We start from the raw sequence: 20,700 nt of genomic DNA on the forward strand, positions 1-20,700 counted from the left end.
CTCCATGCAAGATCTCACCTCGTGTGGTCTCAATGATCCTAAGAAAGGTGAGAAATCAGCCCAGAACTACACGGGTCAGCTGGTCTACAGCTGGTCAATGACCTGAAAAGAGCTGGGACCACCGTTTCCAAGGTTACTGTTGGTAATACACTAAGACGTCATGGTTTGAAATCATGCATGGCACGGAAGGTTCCCCTGCTTAAACCAGCACATGTCAAGGCCCGTCTTAAGTTTGCCAATGACCATTTGGATGATCCAGAGGAGTCATGGGAGAAAGTCATGTGGTCAGATGAGACCAAAATAGAACTTTTTGGTCATAATTCCACTAAACGTGTTTGGAGGAAGAAGAATGATGAGTACCATCCCAAGAACACCATCCCTACTGTGAAGCATGGGGGTGGTAGCATCATGCTTTGGGGGTGTTTTTCTGCACATGGGACAGGGCGACTGCACTGTATTAAGGAGAGGATGACCGGGGCCATGTATTGCAAGATTTTGGGGAACAACCTCCTTCCCTCAGTTAGAGCATTGAAGATGGGTCGAGGCTGGGTCTTCCAACATGACAATGACCCGAAGCACACAGCCAGGATAACCAAGGAGTGGCTCTGTAAGAAGCATATCAAGGTTCTGGCGTGGCCTAGCCAGTCTCCAGACCTAAACCCAATAGAGAATCTTTGGAGGGAGCTCAAACTCCGTGTTTCTCAGCGACAGCCCAGAAACCTGACTGATCTAGAGAAGATCTGTGTGGAGGAGTGGGCCAAAATCCCTCCTGCAGTGTGTGCAAACCTGGTGAAAAACTACAGGAAACGTTTGACCTCTGTAATTGCAAACAAAGGCTACTGTACCAAATATTAACATTGATTTTCTCAGGTGTTCAAATACTTATTTGCAGCTGTATCATACAAATAAATAGTTAAAAAATCATACATTGTGATTTCTGGATTTTTTTTTATAGATTATGTCTCTCACAGTGGACATGCACCTACGATGACAATTTCAGACCCCTCCATGATTTCTAAGTGGGAGAACTTGCAAAATAGCAGGGTGTTCAAATACTTATTTTCCTCACTGTATATATATATATATATATATATATATTTAAGATTTACGTTAATTTGTATTTAATAAATAAAAAAAAGAAATAAAAAAAACCCAAGGTCATTTAAGGCCACAAGAGTATAAGTATTCAATATTAACACTAATCTTGGTTCCACTCAGTTGTTAATTCCTTGCTTTTGAGAATAGTTGTGAAGTGGTTCTTTTAAACATTTTGTTTCAAAGAAAAGGTTAAAAAATGGGAGAATGATTTGAAATCATTTATATATATATATGATTTCAAATCATTCTCCCAAACATTTAAACTCATTAAGTTCACTTCAGAAACTAAGTCACACAGGTTTGGATCAAAAGTGAGTAAATTATTAAAATTATTTGTTTTTTGTGGTGAAACTAGAGACAGAATGGGAACTTGAACAGGACATTGGTGTTCTTTCACTAAGCCTTTAAACCTCATTTGTTAATTAATGTTTTACATCAATGTGAATACAGGAAGCCAAGCTTAAACATAACTTTTTTATTTATTTTCATGGTTAAGTCCACATGATTTGCATTCGATTCATGAAATAATCACACAATATGATCTCAGTTAAAAGCTTGATATCATTTTAACAGGTACTTGCCACAGACAAAAACTAAATACAGTGAAGCGCTCTATGGTGTGTATTCATGTTCAGCCACCATGATATAATTAGCATTAAACTCAAATATTGGCACAAATTATAAATATTATTCTAAAAAGCCAACTCTTAATGGCAAAAGGTTTCAACACACCTGGTTTTTAGGTGACTTAAAGTAATGTAAAAGTCAACATTCATGAAGGTTGATGCCTGAGAATCAGAACTATATATACACACACACACACACACACTTTGGTTATAAACACCAATGCAAGAACTGCTCAAGTGTCTCAGGACCCTTGATGGTATAAAACATCAAAATATTTCCCCTGTATGTAAACCATAACAACCTTGATGTAAGCTTAATATGTACGAAAATGCAAAACTGACAAATATGGCGTACAGGTAAGGCATAGTTGTTAAGTGCATGTTGGCAGATCTTTAACAGAAAAAAAGAAGTGTGTGACACCTGATTACAGCAGATGAACAAACAAGACAAGTACTATTTCACTCAAAATTCAAGTTATAGAATGCTGTATATAAAAATACTACTGATACCTCTTGTCAGGCAGGACTGGCTGAAGTAAATTAGCAGAATTACAAGTCTTCCCAAATCAAATGCATGTCAATTGTAAAATGTTGTGCAGTATAAATAAAATGTTGAATGGGTATACACATACAATAACTGCATAACCATCATGAGATTTGTGCTGATTTTGTAGGAGCCTGAGTTTTAGATTTTTTTGACTATATGTGGCTTTTCATGTAAAGATCATGAACTTCAATAACAAAAATGATTAATTATCAATCATATTCTGCCTCTTCTCGAGTTCATACACAATTATGTTTCTACTTGTATACAAAGATGCCATGACAGTATAATTCTGTCTGGAACATGGAAAAAGAATCAGATCATGTAACAACATCTACTAATACGTGCTCCAAAACATCAGAAAAAGTAAATGAAAGAGATAGTGACACTGAGTACAGTGATCACTCTAGTTAGCGCAGTATCTCCTAAAGGGCAAGGCTTGCAGGTCAGGTCCTATGACATAATGCCACACCCACAGTTCATGTTGGCCAGGTCAGGGGCAGTGTTGCTGGTTCTGGCTGGATGAACAGCAATGGTACTGCTTGTGGCCAGGATTCATAGCAGCTTAGCTAAACTGCTCCAGGTAGGCAGAGAGCAGAGACTGAGGAGGCAGGAACTCTTCCTGTTTGTTGACTACCTCAGTCTGTCGAGCACCATTACAGTCAGAGCCTGCAGAAAATCAATTTTCAAATTTAAGTATTCAAATTTTTCAAATTTTCCTTAGGTCATGTGCAAGAGATACTGGTAAAACTGAGTTTCTACATTTAGTTGTGAAAATACATTAAAATATCTACATTTTTGAGGGTCAATTTCATATTGCCAGTGGTGTTAAACTGCTATCCCAGGTTGTTAAAAACCAAACTACAGTTTACAGTTACACACTAGGAGTTGAACATATTAGTCGAATTTAATGGTCTGCCTTGACACTTTAAGCTTGATGTCGACTAGTCGCTGATCATGGCCTAAAGAGGGCGCAACAGGATAAGAAATCTTTAAAGTCTGTTTCAGTTTATGACAAATAAATGCATACTCAGAGAGCGCTCCACTAGATATGTTTGATAATACCATCTGGATGCTCAAAACTGATCACATGAATGAATGTTTTACACACCTTATAGTACAGGTAAGTCAATCGCCGTTCTAAACGGCTGCTGCATTATGCACACACACACAGACAGTAGCGCGCATGTCACGTGAAGATCGCGCGCACACAGCACAGAAATATATTGTAAACTCTGTTCTGTGATTTATCAGTAAAATAGTTTAGAAACTGAAAAGTTCTAGCATATATTTCTTAGTAACTCAAACCCACAGCTTCACTATTAGTAGAAAGATGCTGCCAGGTACAATTTACACGCAGTTGCTCTCTCTCACACTAAAGCATTCATATAAATCTTTACTGTGCAACTTTTTCTATATCTGATTAAAAATGACCCAAAGACAAAAGATCTGATATAAAATAATCTGTTATGTAGGAGCGCTGTGTCATATACCATAGCTGTGCACAAGGCAACCTTCGTTCGAGTCTCAGCTCGAGGTTCAGGCTTATTTGTTCATCAATGACGTCATTAGCGACTAGTTGACTCTACTTTCATCACATAAATGTCGACTTTAAATAATCTTCAACCACTAGTACACACACACACACACACACACACACACACACACACACACACACACACACATATATATATATATATATATATACACAGGGCAGGACTTAAGGGGCTGGGGGCCCCTGGGCTTGAGGTTATGTTTGGGCCCTATACCTACACTACAAATGACCTCAACTAGAACAACATTATGGAGTAGCACAAAATACACAAATATTTAAAAAAGCTTGAGGTTCATAGAACAATGAATTTGCAACATGTCTAGCATAGTCAAAGTTTAGATGTAATATTAAATAATTGTTATAAAATGCAATAAAATACAGGATGTGCTCTTTCTCAGTTGAGAGAAGATCAAAACCCTGAAATAACAATGAGAAATAAAGCCAGAGATAGTATTATAAAAATGTATTGTCATATCTGTGTCCTCCTCTTATGTTAGATTCTTAAATTCACTGTATAAATTAAATCTGAATAAAAAGACACGGTAACACTATATTTTACAGTGTCCTTGTTACATATGTAACATGTACTTACCATAGTAATAACAGTAAATTATGCATAATTACATGCAACTAACCCTCAAACAAATCCTAATCCTACCCTAACCCTATAGTAAGTACATGTAGTTGATTAATATTACTCAGTACTGAAATGAGTAATTAAAGTGTAACAATGACACCTTAAAATAAAGTGTAACCACACTGTATGGCTACAATCAAATGAAATCACTATCAACAAAATCCAGAGATGGATTTTGCATGAATTATATTAAGAGATTAATGTTTTTTTTTTTGTAGAGATATTAAATGATTGGAAAAAATGAAATAACGGTAATAGGCTACTATGAAATTACACCCGCCAGTAGGTGGCGGCAAATGAGTGAGTTGAATCCTTAAATCAACAGATTCGTTTAAAATAAGTCAAAAATGCAAATGACTGTATTTATAGCCTAATTGAATATTTGACTCATCTGAGGAACAAAACACTGCGATGCTCGGAGACGCAGTGGTTCTGCAATTTGTTCTATTTCTTTAGCCGCTTTTCCACCGTAGGGCCGATTGTTGCGGTTCCAGTTGTATTTTTTACTTGAGCTTGGCTAACCGCGCTATTTGAGTGACGTAAACACAAATTAATAATAATATTAGCAGAAATATCTGATCATCCTCCATAATGCGATCACTATTTACATCTCATAGCGTCTGTAAACTAAGGCATCACTAAGGCAACGACTGACGCATTTATATTAAATGCGCATCCGAGTGAACTGTGTGCGAGCCACAAGAGAACACTGTATCCATGCCACTGATAGCAGCGGCAACAAGCTCAGCAGCTTGATTTAAAGGGTTAGTTCACCCAAAAATGAAAATTCTGTCAGTAATTACTCACCCTCATGTTGTTCCAACCCCTTAAGACTTCTGTTCATCTTCAGAACACAAATTAAGATATTTTTGATGAAATCTAAAAGCTGTCTCACTCCTTCATAGGCTTCTAGGCAATTTCATTCTGCCGGTCCAGAAAAGTTAGTAAAAACATCGATAAAAAAGTCCAAGTGACTACAGTGGCTCAACCTTAAGTTTATCAAGCGATGAGAATACTTTTTGTGCGCAAAAAAACTTTATTCAACTATTCATTTTCTTCTGTGTGGGCCTCAGACGTGAGTTCACGAGAGTGCCAAGACGCATGCGCGAGAACTGAGAAGATGACACTCACGGTCATTTGATGGGAAAGTGTGAAAGGTAAGCCATTCATTTTGCGGAACTGTTAAGGCACTTTTACATTTTCTCGTTGCACACTCGGAAATGCACACTTTAGAACCATTGTAAACACTACATTGAGACCAATCTGCGTCATCTTCTCAGTTCTCATGCATGCGTCGTGGGGCTCTCATGAACTCACGTCTGAGGCCCACACAGAACAAAATTAATAGTTGAATAAAGTCGTTATTTTAGTTTTTTTGCACACAAAAAGTATTCTTGTCACTTGTTAAGCTTAAGGTTGAGCCACTGTAGTCACTTGGACTATTTTAACAATGTTTTTACTAACCTTTCTGGACCGGCAGAATGAAATTGCCTAGAAGCCAAAGAAAGAGTGGGACAGCTCTCAGATTTCTTAAAAAATATCTTAATTTGTGTTCCGAAGATGAACGAAAGTCTTACAGGGTTGGAACAACATGAGGGTGAGTAATTTTGGGTGAACTAATCCTTTAAAAGACAACACATTTCAGTGCTAGAACGCCTCTTATTTGACAAACAAACGAAATGAATGCCCTGCTAGTTAACTGGAGATGTTTTATTTATTTGTATTAGGAACATCCATGACGCGAGTCGCTTCAAAAAGTGGTGTGGACAATATCAACCCTGGCAAAAACCCATATTGCTCCATGACGTGTCAACGATGGTCGCTTTGGCCAGGTGGTATTTATAGCATAGGGTGCGGTCCCGCTTTACATTCTAGAGAGCATTTGATTGGACAGAAGATGTGATGAGAAGCTGAAGTCCGCGGTGACGTCATTAAAATCGGAAGCGTTGACAGAGAGTCTTACAGTGAGGGACTGTAAGATTTGAATGTTTATATCTCCTAAATGCGAATTTTGTCATTGGTTTGGAACACACCAGCTTATTCATAACCGTCATATTCATACTAAAAGCTAAAAAACTAAAATTTTGATTTCAGGGGGCCTTTAATGGAGCTGTTTAAAGTAGCCACTTGATCACAAATTAATCAGAGCCGACGCGATTCAATAAGTGTATCCTTCTTCTATGTCAAGGGGATGGAAAGGCGTAGCGCCAAACATTAGTCCCAAACTGATGAGTAATAACTTCTTGCGGTGCGTAGATCCAAAAGGAACACAAAAATCAGAAAAAAATGTTGAGGTAGAAGGGGAAGAAAAAGTGGACATTCGACCCATGAGAAGGAAAAGGATATACAAGACCTAAGTCTAGTGTTTAACTTATCCACAATCCCTTTAGGCACTGAAGAGGAGCAACTGCTGAACAAAGGTCTGTCTTATGTTCATCCTACACCTACCGATCCTTTTCAACTTAAAATTGAGATGTTTAAATTTTATAGATCAATCAAACTTAAGTATTTTTTTCATAAAGACAGTTCTCAAAAACAATTCACGTACTATACTAAACAACCTTTACGACCACGCAGTGTATTTTGTACTGTGGTTAACAACTTGAAATGTCCCACACACAATCATTATGGATTTAAGGAACGTCTGACTTTAACTGAATTATCAGGGAAATCTGATGTGGTTTGGAAACCAGCTGTTAAAGGTGGTGGTCTAGTCTTGATGAATAAATAGGATTATATCTCTGAAGTGACATCTCAATTGTCTGATGTTACATATTATATGAAACTGGATAGTTATCCTACCATTCCTCTTAAGATAGAGATTGATATGTTTTTACATGAATCACATCAAAAGGGTTTCATAAATCAATCGGAGTTAACATTTGTGACTAATGATTTTCCTGTGATGCCTGTTATGCTCTACCTAAGGTACATAAATCTGTGAATAAGCCCCCGGGGCGCCCTATTGTAGCTTCCAATGAATGTTTACTGGAACCTATATCACAGTATGTAGATTGTATCTTAAGACCTTTGGTTGAACATCTCCCCTCATATCTAAAAGACACTGGTGATTTCTTGATGTAATTATCTGGAATTAATATAGAAGTGGAAGAATCCAATAATATATTTTTCACAACTATGGATGTGGTCTCATTATACACTTCCTCATAGGAAAGGTTTAGTGGCGATGAAAAATTTCTTAAATCAAAGAACTGAGAAATCCCCTCCTTTTGAATTTATCATTGACACGATCACTTTACTTTTAGAAAAAATATATTTCTTCTTTGAAAATAAATACTATTTACAAAAACAGGGTGCAGCCATGGGTTCTAAATTTTCTCTGGATTATGCTTGCCTATTTATGGGATATTTAGAAGAGAGATACATCTGGAATAATAACCATTTTTTAGATAATATTGTTATGTGGAAGAGATATGTGGATGATGTATTTTGTATCTTTAGGGGCTCAAGACATCTTTTTGATGAATTCGTTGAGTATTTGAATAATTTAGTGGATTCTATTAAGTTCACTGTGGAAACTGATTCCCATTCTGTCGTTTTCCTTGATACTAGGGTTATATTTGAATCCGGTACGTTATCAACCTCTTTATATTCCAAACCAACGGATAAAAATAGTATTCTCCATGCAGCAAGCATTCATCCATCTTATTTAAAAAAAGGACTACCCTATACCCAACTTCTTCGACTGAAGTGTACATGCAGTGTAGAATCAGATTTTGAACAACAATTGGTGATAATGTATATGCGTTTTATTCTTAGGGGTTATCCGAAAAAATGGCTGGATGTCGCTCTGGAGAAAGTACGAGAATTGTCCTATATATCGGACAAACAAAAGAAGTCCCATTCTGTAGTTTGTACCACTACTTATTCTGCACAAAGTCAAATGATCAAGAATGTGATTAAAATATACTTAAGTGTGATCCAGTGGGCGAGAGTCTTTTTGCGGATCCGCCTCTTTTTTCACGTTATAGAGCGAGAAACATTAAAGACTATTTGGTCAAATCCGACACCTTCATAATAAGACTGGTCCTGATGGACGTATAAACAAGGACACTGGTTTCCTTCCCTGTCTTAAGTGCGCGGCATGTAGACACATCCGTAGAAAGTGTTTTTCCTTTCGTAGTAGCATAACGAACCGTACATATAAGATTAAACAATTTGTTACATGCACTTCTACCAATGTGATTTACCTATTATCTTGTTAATGTGACAAACAATAGGTAGGCAAGACAAATAGACAAATTAAGACACGTATCATTGAACATATGAGCACTATCAGAAGGAAAGACCAAAAATCTCCAGTAGCACGTCATTTTAATGAGATGTCCCATTCGATCTCGGAATTAAATTTTGTAGTTATAGAATATGTAACACAGTCGTGTAGGGGTGGTAATTTGGAGCGGAGACTTTTGCAGAGGGAATGTAAATGGATTTTTGACCTAAAATATCTATATCCTTTGTGCATGAATGAGGAATATACTCTCAATTGTTTTCTATAAATTTTGTTTCATTATGCATTTCAATGTCTAATCGTGTGAAATGTAGGGATGACGATAATAATCTTTTGTGGTATTCAATAATGGGAATGAGAATATTTACGGTCAGATAAAAAAAAATTAAAAAAAATTCAAAGTTTTGAATCTGGATCAGAAATAGAACAATCTGGATTGTTGTGATATGTATAATTATGTAGACTATTGATGTAAATATTTTTATATGGGATAATATCAGATTCCGCTATGTTACATGGATTACGGTAATAAATTTGTAAATTACCACAGGTGTATGCTTGGTAACACATGGCACTGATGAAGGGTTGAACCCGAGAATGTTTTGCGCACCTTGCACTTTTTTGCACTTTTTCACTTCCTGTGAGCTATTTGGCCTATATTTGTGTGCGGATCTTTTTTCAGATTTTTGAGTTCCTTCTTCTATGTGAAATAATTATAAATACCAGATTATGCAGTTTGATTATGGCCTCTAAGATAGCCCTGGCTGGCCCGTTTATAGCCCTCGCGCGTACTGGCTCGACAGTGGAAATGCGGCTAATAATTTCTGAATGGCATATAACCGTACAAATCAAACAAACATAAACGGGCAAAGGCAGGGCCCCCTACAAGACGGAGCCCGTGGGGTGCAGCCCAGTCAAGCCCAATGGTAAGTCCGGCCTTATATACACACAGTCATGTGAAAGAGAAAGAACACTCTTTTGAATTCTATGGTTTTTACGGGATATAATAAAAGGTACAACTAAGTACACCCTTACTGCTTTCATAGGAATTAAGAGGGTAAGTAGTAGTCAGGTGCTGCCAATCAAATGTCTTAATTATTAATTGATCATTAGCAAGTGTGATCAACTCTATAAAAGCAGAAGTTTTGGCAGTTTGCTGGTTTGGAGCATTCAGGTGTGTGTTAACACAATGCCAAGGAGGAAAGACATCAGCAATGATCTTAGAAAAGCATTTGTTGCTGCCATCAATATGGGAAGGGTTATACGGCTATTTCCAAACAATTTGAAGTCTACAGGTAGGAAGATTATTCACAAGTGGAAACATTCAAAACAGTTGTCAATCTTCCCAGGAGTGGATGTCCCAGCAAATTCACCTAAGGTCAGACCATGCAATGCTGAGAAAATCTGCAAAAAAACCCCAAGAACTACACCTCTGTACAGGCCTCAGTTAACATGTTAAATGTTAAAGTTCATGACAGTACAATTATAAAAAGACTGGAAAAGTATGGCATGTTTGGAAGGGTTGCCAGGAGAAAGCCTCTTCTTTCTAAAAAAGAACATGGCAGCACGGCTTAGGTTTGGAAAGTTGCATCTGAACAAACCACAAGACCTCTGGAACAATGTCCTCTGGACAGATGAGATGTTTGGCCATAATGCACAGTGCCACGTTTGGCGAAAACCAAACACAAACACCTCATAACAATGGTCAAGCACGGTGGTGGAAGGGTGATGATTTGGGGTTGTTTTGCAGCCACCGGACCTGGGCATATTGCAGTCTTTGAGTCGACCATGAACTTGCTATCCCAAAGTATTCTAGAGTCAGATGTGAGGCCATCTGTCCGACAGCTAAAGCTTGGCCGAAACTGGGTCATGCTACAGGACAAGTACACAAGTACACCGGGAAATCTAAAACAGAAAGGCTGAAAAAGAAAAGAATCAAAGTGTTGCAGTGGCCCAGTCAAAGTCCAGACCTCAACCCGATTGAAATGCTGTGGCGGGACCTTCAGAGAGCTGTGCATAAAAAAATGCCTGCAAACCTCAATGAACTGAAACAACATTATAAGAAGAGCCATAAAACCATAGAATTCAAAATGGTGTCCTTTCTTTTTCACTTGACTGTATATACAATGAGTTTGTGAAAGTGTTTGACCTTAAGAAACTAGAATTCACACCAGCCTCATAAGAAAATAGCCATAAATTGCCAACGTCTGAATGAAGTAATAAAGTTCACTCACTAGCAGAGGTCAGATCCATGTACTGGCAGATGGCATGAAGGAGCAGTCGCTCATAACTGAAGAAACACAGACACATCTGAATCAAAACATGGTATTCTACTGATATACTAACATTACTGCTTTTGATGTCTCAAGCAACATGCATGTTTAATAGTTAGTGGTGGTCTGAATTAGTCTGTGGAGGTGAGAGATGCATTAACTGTGGTAATTTGTGCACCTGCTGCTGAGTTTGGTAATGTAAATTGAGTGTGGATGTGCCATGAAGAATCCCAGCAAATCAGACTCCAGACCCTCCAACACTCCCTTAAACAAAAGAAAATGGATGAACAGATATCAGACAGAAAAAAGGGAATGATAGGACAAGAGAAAGGGATATAGGAGGAATACTTGTTTAAAAGTCAAAAGACAAAGATCAAGTAATTAACAAAGAGCGTCACCATGGGAATCTGTTTGCGTCTCAGTGTCGCACGCAGCCTTCGATCAATCCTCTGGAAACATTCCTGAGCCCTGACAGCAGGATTTACTGCACAAAGGATAGGAGAATGATCTTCACAAATATGTCAGTCACTGAATTAATAAAGATTAAGAGTGTAATTTTTCATGTTGGAATACTTCAAATCTCTAGATTAACGACAGAGACACCCATAAGTAAATCATGCATAAGTTCACCTATACAGAGTGCAAATACTGTGGCACTATCGTAACATTGCTCTGTTTGTTTGAATGTTCCGACACGTCCCGACTTCTGGCTCAACCAGTGCCTGAGTTTAGGGCAGAGGTTGATGGGAAAACATCAAAAGTGATGTTTTCCCGAATATCAGCACCTTTGCAAATGTAAGATTCATTTTATTACAACAATTTAAATTAATTTTAAACACAGTATTGTCCATTTTGACTGTTTGTTCTCTATTTCACAAACACAAATAGTTCTGAACAAAGGAGAACAGTTGCATCTCCCAGCAACATACAGAGAAGTGTTTTGTTCATGAATGGATCAGCCAGTTTGAACAAATCAGTAAATAAAATTATTCTTTGACTCACTTATTAAGACTTGCTGCCACCTACTGGTGGTTTCAGTTTCATATAAAAGTATTATATACAGAAAAGTATCATTTAATTTTTTCAATTCATATGTTTCAGTATGTAATTAACTTTTTAATGTAATTGTTATAGTAGGCTAATTATGAGAGATTTTTTTTTTTTTTTAGCTTGAGCACCTACTCCCCAAAATGTCTGTGCACGGCCCTGATCTTAAGTCTCTAAAATGCGAACTGTACAAAACTTAAATGCTTGAGTGCAGTTTAGAGCCATAGATTAAGGGGGCTAAGGGCAACAGAGAGCATGTGAAGTACAAATGCCTCCCTGGCGTGCAAAGAAGTGGTCTACACTAAAGTGAATACGTCAAGCATAAACAAGTCTTAAGATGTGTGTGGTATAATAAACTGATGTGCAACCCTCTATCTTGATGCAAAGTGAGTTTGTGTGATTAAATTATGTCAGACCCTCTCTTTGGTCTTTATGGCTCTTAGAGTGGGTCCTCTGAGCCTCCTCCTCCAGCAGAGCCAAGAGTCGCTCTTGCTCCTCCCCAGAACGATTCATAAAATCACTCCAGTACTGAGAGACATGAGAGAAAGATTTAAAGAATTCAAAATATCCCTTAACTGAGAGAAGTTAAAGAAACATGCTTTACCTCCACATAGTTTCCATTAGAGCAGGCTTCAGTGAAGATGGTGGGCAAGGCTGTTTCATGCCCTTCACCATCCTCTTTAGAGCATTCGTCCCGTTCCAAAAGATTGTCCAGAAAACGAGCTACGCAAAAGCAGAGTTTGCAAAATATTACAAAATCATGACTAAACTTTTTTCTCTCCATTTTCTCTACTTTTTTTCTCTCCATTAACTGTAAAAATCCAGTGAGATTTTTGTATGTACAAGAAGTCTGACAACAGCCTGTATGCTGTTTTCAACGCAAAGGGTTTAAAGCGCATTATTTATTACCATATATTTATTTACTTTAAGTGCCAAAAACTTTTCACAGTATTGTAGGTTCGCAGGTTAGTCGCAGTGTCTTGGAGACATTGCCACAGTTTTTCTGGATTTAGTCTGTCTCAGTTTTTTGTTTCTTGTATTCCCAGATGGACTCGATGATGGTGAGATCAGATCTCCAGATCTCTGTCAATTGGCATTGCATTATAAATATACATTATTATTATTTATAAAAATAGTTCCAATCCTTGATTCTGATTGGTCAATAGCTGTGCTTTATACACGATAAAACACGACTATGACCGCTTCACCCAACTGTTCTATGTATCACTACACAACACCCCTAGCAACCACTCTTAGTAACTTAAACACATGTTTGATCTCATTGATATTGTTCATTGAAGCTATAACGTTAGTAGAGTATTGTGAGAGATCGAGTAAGCGAGTGTACCTGCATTTACAGTAGATATAGCATTTTCCTTCAGGTCAGTCATATTCATAATAAAAAAAAAAAATCAGTTTGAATGTCCGCTGCGATATCTTGTCCTTTTAACAGTTAAAGTTAAAGGAGAAGTTCACTTTCAAAAAAACTTTTGCTGATAATTTACTCACCCCCATGTCATCCAAGATGTCCATGTCTTTCTTTCTTCAGTCGCAAAGAAATTAAGGTTTTTGATGAAAACATTCCAGGATTTCCCCCCATGTAATGGATTCTATTGGGACCCAAACGGTAGAAGGTCCAAATGACAGTTTAAGTGCAGCTTCAAAGGGCTTTAAACGATACCAGACGATGAATAAGGGTCTTATCTAGCGAAACGATCGGTCATTTCCAAAATAAATAAAAAAGTTTAAGTTTTATAAGCACAAACGCTCGCCTTGCTCTGTTCTGTGATGCGCGTTCGTGACGTCACGTAATACGCAATTACGTTGAAAAGGTCACGCTTGACGTGTTTACAAATGTGCGGAAGGAGGACCATATACACATTTTCAAATGTATTTGTGTCAGTTTATCGTTTAAAATGCCCATTTCGTGTGCGTATCCTCGGTGTTTTAATATTAAAAAGCCAAAAAGAACATTTTCTTCAGGACAGAAATTTTTCAAGCGTGACCTTTTCAACGTAATTGCGTATTACGTGACGTCACGAACGCGCATCACAGAACAGAGCAAGGCGAACATTTGTGCTTATAAAACTTAAACTTTTTTATTTATTTTGGAAATGACCGATCGTTTCGCTAGATAAGACCCTTATTCATCGTCTGGTATCGTTTAAAGCCCTTTGAAGCTGCACTTAAACTGTCATTTGGACCTTCTACCGTTTGGGTCCCAATAGAATCCATTACATGGGGGGAAATCCTGGAATGTTTTCATCAAAAACCTTAATTTCTTTGCGACTGAAGAAAGAAAGACATGGACATCTTGGATGACATGGGGGTGAGTAAATTATCAGCAAAAGTTTTTTTGAAAGTGAACTTCTCCTTTAAGGGTTTTTTCCGTGCCCATAGTCATCTGTCAGTTGCGTCTTCCTGTTCTCCGTGTTCATAAGTTTGATTCCTTTCAATGTAAAAGTCTTCTCTACTAACTGACTCACTCATAAAGACGGTCTTTGCCACCATCTATTGGCGAAATAATGTATGTAACTTTTGTTGCTGTTTACGGTCAGGGACTATTTTTTCCAGCGGAAGGAAGGCCTTTAGTAATTTTTACTTCATAAAAGTTGCATAGATACATGTTTTTCGGCTTTAATAGTTGTATTGTGTGGTAACCGTTTTATAAAAGCAATAAGGTACTCGAGACAAGTGCTGTATCGTGAATAAGTAACGTTAACGGCTGAAGGGCGTTGTTAGGAACTCTCCATGTTTAATCAGTCAAAATCTATCTGCGTTTTATTCAGCTACAGTGATCGCTGGATGTCTTTGTCCATAAGGATTTCCTGGAACTCATTACTCTTGAGTCTCACTTGTGGACTTTCTGCGCGAGGGCGCCCTCCGGCGTCGAGTATGAATGAAAAATAAATTAAATGTGAGTTTAGTGCTCAATAATGCTCACATCGTCCTATTTTGTGTAAAAATAGAAAATATTTAACTGCTCTCTAAAGATATTTGAAGTATAGTTTTTATTCAAATGAGCACACTTTTGGACTACAGGGATGTATCCAAATATAGGGATGTAAAATACTAAAACAATTAATAAATGTTATAGCCATTATATTGCCGGTATATTGCGACATCCCTAATTAACACGATAACCATATTTCATTTTTTTAATATCACGGTTATCGTCAATTGCGATATATCCCGACACCCCTAGTATCATGATTCCAATCAAAATAATCGTTGTTTTAATGCCCCACACATTGGTGTATATCACCTCCTTATAGCATGCATCGTATACTTGTTATATTAATAAGAGCATAAAGGGACACAAACTGCCAGTTCACTCTGATCATGCAAATGAGTCAGCTTACAAACAAGCCAAACTCGAGAGGTGTGACCTCCACAGAAGTTAAAGGGCACTGTTGTAGTGACCCTCCCTCTCTTCTTTCTTCTTCTGGTTGCTGTTCGTGTGAACGGGAGACATCCGGTCTAACCACGGGACCTTTCCCCCGGTGCCCAGCCGGAGGTGACTCAAGGTACAATCAGCCCTACTGTAACTTTCTCGACCATAACCGAGTCAGACTAACACGGCAAGTTCATCTCTTTATTCAACCTGGAAGAATTTGATTGCAACTTCACCACCATCGAACACTGAACCATCAAGACTTTTGAAAACTACTCCTGAAACTGCTTCTGGACGCTCGTTCAACGGCTAAGGCATTGCAAGAATATCGTACATTTAAGTAAATAAATTATAAGAGATTATAAGTTTAGTATAAACTGAAGGAACTGGAAATGGAACTGACTGTTATGTGTGGTTACGTTCCCATAGATTAATTTCATAGTTTAATTCAATTTCATTTTCTATTATACCCATGTATGCATGATTGCGTGTATGTGTATGTTTAGACTTGTGTGTTCGTGATTTAGTTAAAAAAAAACTTTTGTGCACATTAACATGAGTATTGATTCTGTGATCCCTGCTTGCAAATCAAAGTGTCTTTAAAGATGTGGCAGCTACATGTTTTTGAATAGCACTGTACCCAGAAAGAGTTATTTTTCAGTGGCTATGAAAAATATCCTTTCTGAGAGTTGATAGAAGATTAATACTGTTGGCTGGATGAACAGGTTAACTGATTGTAATATTAATTATAATTAAATATTTATATTTCCCTTTTGAGCTAATTTACCTATACATATATATATATATACACTCACCTAAAGGATTATTAGGAACACCATACTAATACTGTGTTTGACCCCCTTTCGCCTTCAGAACTGCCTTCATTCTACGTGGCATTGATTCAACAAGGTGCTGAAAGCATTCTTTAGAAATGTTGGCCCATATTGATAGGATAGCATCTTGCAGTTGATGGAGATTTGTGGGATGCATATCCAGGGCACGAAGCTCCCGTTCCACCACATCCCAAAGATGCTCTATTGGGTTGAGATCTGGTGACTGTGGGGGCCATTTTAGTACAGTGAACTCATTGCCATGTTCAAAAAACCAATTTGAAATGATTCGAGCTTTGTGACATGGTGCATTATCCTGCTGGAAGTAGCCATCAGAGGATGGGTACATGGTGGTCATAAAGGGATGGACATGGTCAGAAACAATGCTCAGGTAGGCCGTGGCATTTAAACGATGCCCAATTGGCACTAAGGGGCCTAAAGTGTGCCAAGAAAACATCCCCCACACCATTACACCACCACCACCAGCCTGCACAGTGGTAACAAGGCATGATGGATCCATGTTCTCATTCTGTTTGCGCCAAATTCTGACTCTACCATCTGAATGTCTCAACAGAAATCGAGACTCATCAGACCAGGCAACATTTTTCCAGTCTTCAACTGTCCAATTTTGGTGAGCTTGTGCAAATTGTAGCCTCTTTTTCCTATTTGTAGTGGAGATGAGTGGTACCCGGTGGGGTCTTCTGCTGTTGTAGCCCATCCGCCTCAAGGTTGTGCGTGTTGTGGCTTCACAAATGCTTTGCTGCATACCTCGGTTGTAACGAGTGGTTATTTCAGTCAAAGTTGGTCTTCTATCAGCTTGAATCAGTCGGCCCATTCTCCTCTGACCTCTAGCATCAACAAGGCATTTTCGCCCACAGGACTGCCGCATACTGGATGTTTTTCCCTTTTCACACCATTCTTTGTAAACCCTAGAAATGGTTGTGCGTGAAAATCCCTGTAACTGAGCAGATTGTGAAATACTCAGACCGGCCCGTCTGGCACCAACAACCATGCCACGCTCAAAATTGCTTAAATCACCTTTCTTTCCCATTCTGACATTCAGTTTGGAGTTCAGGAGATTGTCTTGACCAGGACCACACCCCTAAATGCATTGAAGCAACTGCTATGTGATTGGTTGATTAGATAATTGCATTATGAGAAATTGAACAGGTGTTCCTAATAATCCTTTAGGTGAGTGTATATATATATATATATACAGTACTGTGCAAAAGTCTTAGGCATGTTAATATCCCCCCTTTATTATGACCACAGTGTACCCATCTTTTGATGGCTGCTTCTAGCAGAATAACATGCCATGTCACAAAGCTCAAATAATTTCAAACTGTTTTCTTGATCATGACAAAGATGTCACACTTTACTCAAATGGCCTCCACAGTCACTAGATCTCAATCCAATAGAGCACCTTTGGGATGTGGTGGAATATGGTCAATATGGACCAAAATCCCTGAGGAATGTTTCCAGCACCTAAGGAAGAACTAAGGCAGTTTTAAAGGCAAAAGGGGGACCAACCCGGTACTAGCAAGGTGTACCTAATAAAGTGGCTGGTGAGTGTTTATCAGTTCATGCATTCCCTGGGAATCGAACCCATGCATTTGGAGCTGCTCTACTGATTTAGCTACAGTTAAAGTGCAGTTACAGTTAGCGTTGCTTAGCAAAATTTCACAGGCAAATTTCAGTCAATCGTTCAATAGGAATCCATGCACTGGAGTTTTGTGTGAGGGTGAATTTTCAGTTCAAAGCAAATTCGCATCACTGACCAACAGACAGCTACTTGGTTTGAACAGTGCTTCATACATTGAAATATCACTAATGTGACCACACCTTAATTCTAAAAATGTTTGAACTATAGCCGCTTTCCGACCAGGTAGTTACAGGAACTTAGTTCTAGGAACTGTCCACTTCTAAACAGTTCTATGAACTACTCTCCCCCAAACTTGGTTTTGCTGTTTGCGTTCGCACTGGCCAAGTGGCCTTAGGAACTGGTAGGAGGGGTAAGGGAGTGACGCAAGCACGGTGACTTTTATTTTGACGGCGCGACAGACCTTTATTTTGACGGCGCTGAGAACGCCAGAGCAAACATGCTCACATTCTCTGTGTTTATTAGTTAGCGATCTGTCTAACAGTACTGTTTAATATGTTATTAGATAGAACTGTTATAGAAAGTAGACAGTATATGAAAAAAGGTTATTAGCCTATGCCGTGTGGTTGATGTCCAGTGTTGCTAGCTGGGCAGATAAACATAATCATGTTTGGCTTGGTCCCCTGAAAAAGTTGCGTTGGATTTTCTCTTCAGCAAAAAGGTTTAGATACCCATCTATCACTGTTTTCCATGTTTGTATAGTTAGTTTCTGGAGTAAATAAATAGGCTATAATCTGTGTGTTTACATTCTAGCTGTTTTAAAAATGGCGGGTGCTGGTGTTCCGCGTGCGTTCGGTCAATCAGCGTACACTAACGTCACGGGTAGTTCCTATAGTGCTGGTTTAGACCCTACTCTGAAGTAGGACCTAAATTAGTTCCTCCAAACGGAGTTCCTAGAACTAAAATCGTTCCTAGTTCCTGCGGTGCGAACACGCCGACATCCGGGTACTTTAGCCAATAGTTCTAGGAACTGTGAAAAGGTTCCTCCGGTCGGAAAGCGGCTTATGAGTGCCATGTTACAGTCATAAACCATCATATAGACTTTTGTATTTTTTCACTATAAAGGAAAAGAGCAGCGTGATCATTCTGCAAAACTTCTAATGTGTTCCACAGAAACAAGGTGTATTTGAAATTACATTAGGGTGAGTAAATGATTTTTTTTTACATTTCCTGTGCAGTATATAATAGATAAAGTAAATAAAATAAACATAAATAATGAAGAATTCTAACATCACAGCAAGACTCACTGTTTTCCTGTCGTTGCAGACTCTTCCTGCCCTTGGCTCTGGGAGTGAGGTCAGAGTTCCGGATGGCCTGGTTAATAAAGAACTGCTTCTTTTTGGCTGGAGAAACTCGTTTTGCAGGAGAGTTGGGTAGAGATGAGCAGCGTCGCTCATTTAGGCTGAAAGACAAACAGAATCAGATTTGTCTTGATTCACTAAACTATTCTCAAAAAGGGTTTACTCCATAGTCACAAACATGACAGTCACAAAATTTACTCCTATACGAATTTACGGAATAAAATTTACTTTAAATTTGTCACAATGTTTTAGTGGATTTTAAGGTAGTTTTCCACATTGCACTGCTGTAGTGAATCTACAGACCCTTCTATGGAGACCCACTGTTGTGCTTTTATTTATAGCTCTAGCCACAGGCCAGATGCTTTACCATGGAATTAGGTCACAGCTTATCTCTGCAAAAACATATGCAAACTTTAGTTGTCTATTTTACTACTATTAATTAATTTTTATTGTGAAGAAGCTGCCCAGGATAACTTACAGAGAACCCAGTAACTTAAATAGTACATTATACATTTATACTAAATAACATACAGACACGAAATCAGATCAGATGCGAAATACGGTTTTTATTCTAGCAGTTTATTCATAAATGTAGGTTATTTCCAACTTAGTTTACTTTCCTTAGTTTAATTATAACCCTACATTTTATTTTGTGTGTATATAATGACCTTTCATTTAGCTGAGGAGCTCAACATTCATTTATTTGACATTAACATTGCTAACTTACCACAGTTTTAAACAAGTAACGTTACATCACTTACTATTAGTTCATTCATGTAAAACATTAACTTAGATGCAACGAAGACTTGAGAGACGTATCTGACGTTTGTTTTTAATGAGCTTGGCCGGCTAACAAAAACAATTGACGTGTATGTGCTGAGACAAATAAGAGCATTAGCTACCGGCTACAAGCTAAAAAATACACTTACATTACATCCTGTTCCTCACTGTTATTGCTATTTAACACAACCATCTCAGAGTCTTCTCACAAATAAACACGACAGAGACACAAACAAAGAATTTTATAAGGAGAAAAGGTCCAGAACAGCTGGCGTTAGCCGCGATGGCTAAAAGCTAGCGATAGAGAGATTGGGCGGGGCTTGGGAAACCCTGCAGCCATGCCAACATTTTCAGCCAGTAAATATCCTCATAAAGCTTCCTTCGACCTGACAGAAGTTTAATATAATATAATATAATATAATATAATATAATATAATATAATATAAAATTTTAGGTTAACATTTATATGGCCGTTTAAGGAAAAGTGTGTAATCATGTGATTGGTAACCATGTTCAGTTGAAATTTTTAATTTATAGACATGAAGTGTGACGAGTTAAGTACAAATACTGAATATAATGTTTCAACGAGGTCGAAATGCTGCATGCATAATTATAAAATAATTAATCAATTTATACTAATATATGTAGCTATTGTATGACATGACATGTTATGGTACTGCCAAGGTATTAGGCCTATATATAA

General features: G+C 38.0%; 1 protein-coding gene across 1 annotated transcript; it reads right to left on the bottom strand.

The window, feature by feature from the left end:
* Positions 1–1,558: 1,558 nt before the first annotated feature.
* Positions 1,559–20,308, bottom strand: r3hdm4 (R3H domain containing 4). Its single transcript, XM_084100465.1, has 8 exons — positions 20,147–20,308; positions 19,164–19,318; positions 12,637–12,755; positions 12,449–12,560; positions 11,384–11,469; positions 11,164–11,249; positions 10,947–11,002; positions 1,559–2,937 (listed from the first exon to the last, which is right to left on the bottom strand). Exons 1-8 carry the CDS (start codon positions 20,188–20,190, stop codon positions 2,834–2,836), a joined length of 762 nt encoding a protein of 253 aa, XP_083956591.1. The 5' UTR covers positions 20,191–20,308; the 3' UTR covers positions 1,559–2,833.
* Between the last annotated feature and the right edge of the window lie 392 nt (positions 20,309–20,700).

This window comes from Abramis brama (genome assembly GCF_963993115.1).
Source record: "Abramis brama genome assembly, chromosome: 23".
NCBI classification, from domain to species: Eukaryota; Metazoa; Chordata; class Actinopteri; order Cypriniformes; family Leuciscidae; genus Abramis; species Abramis brama.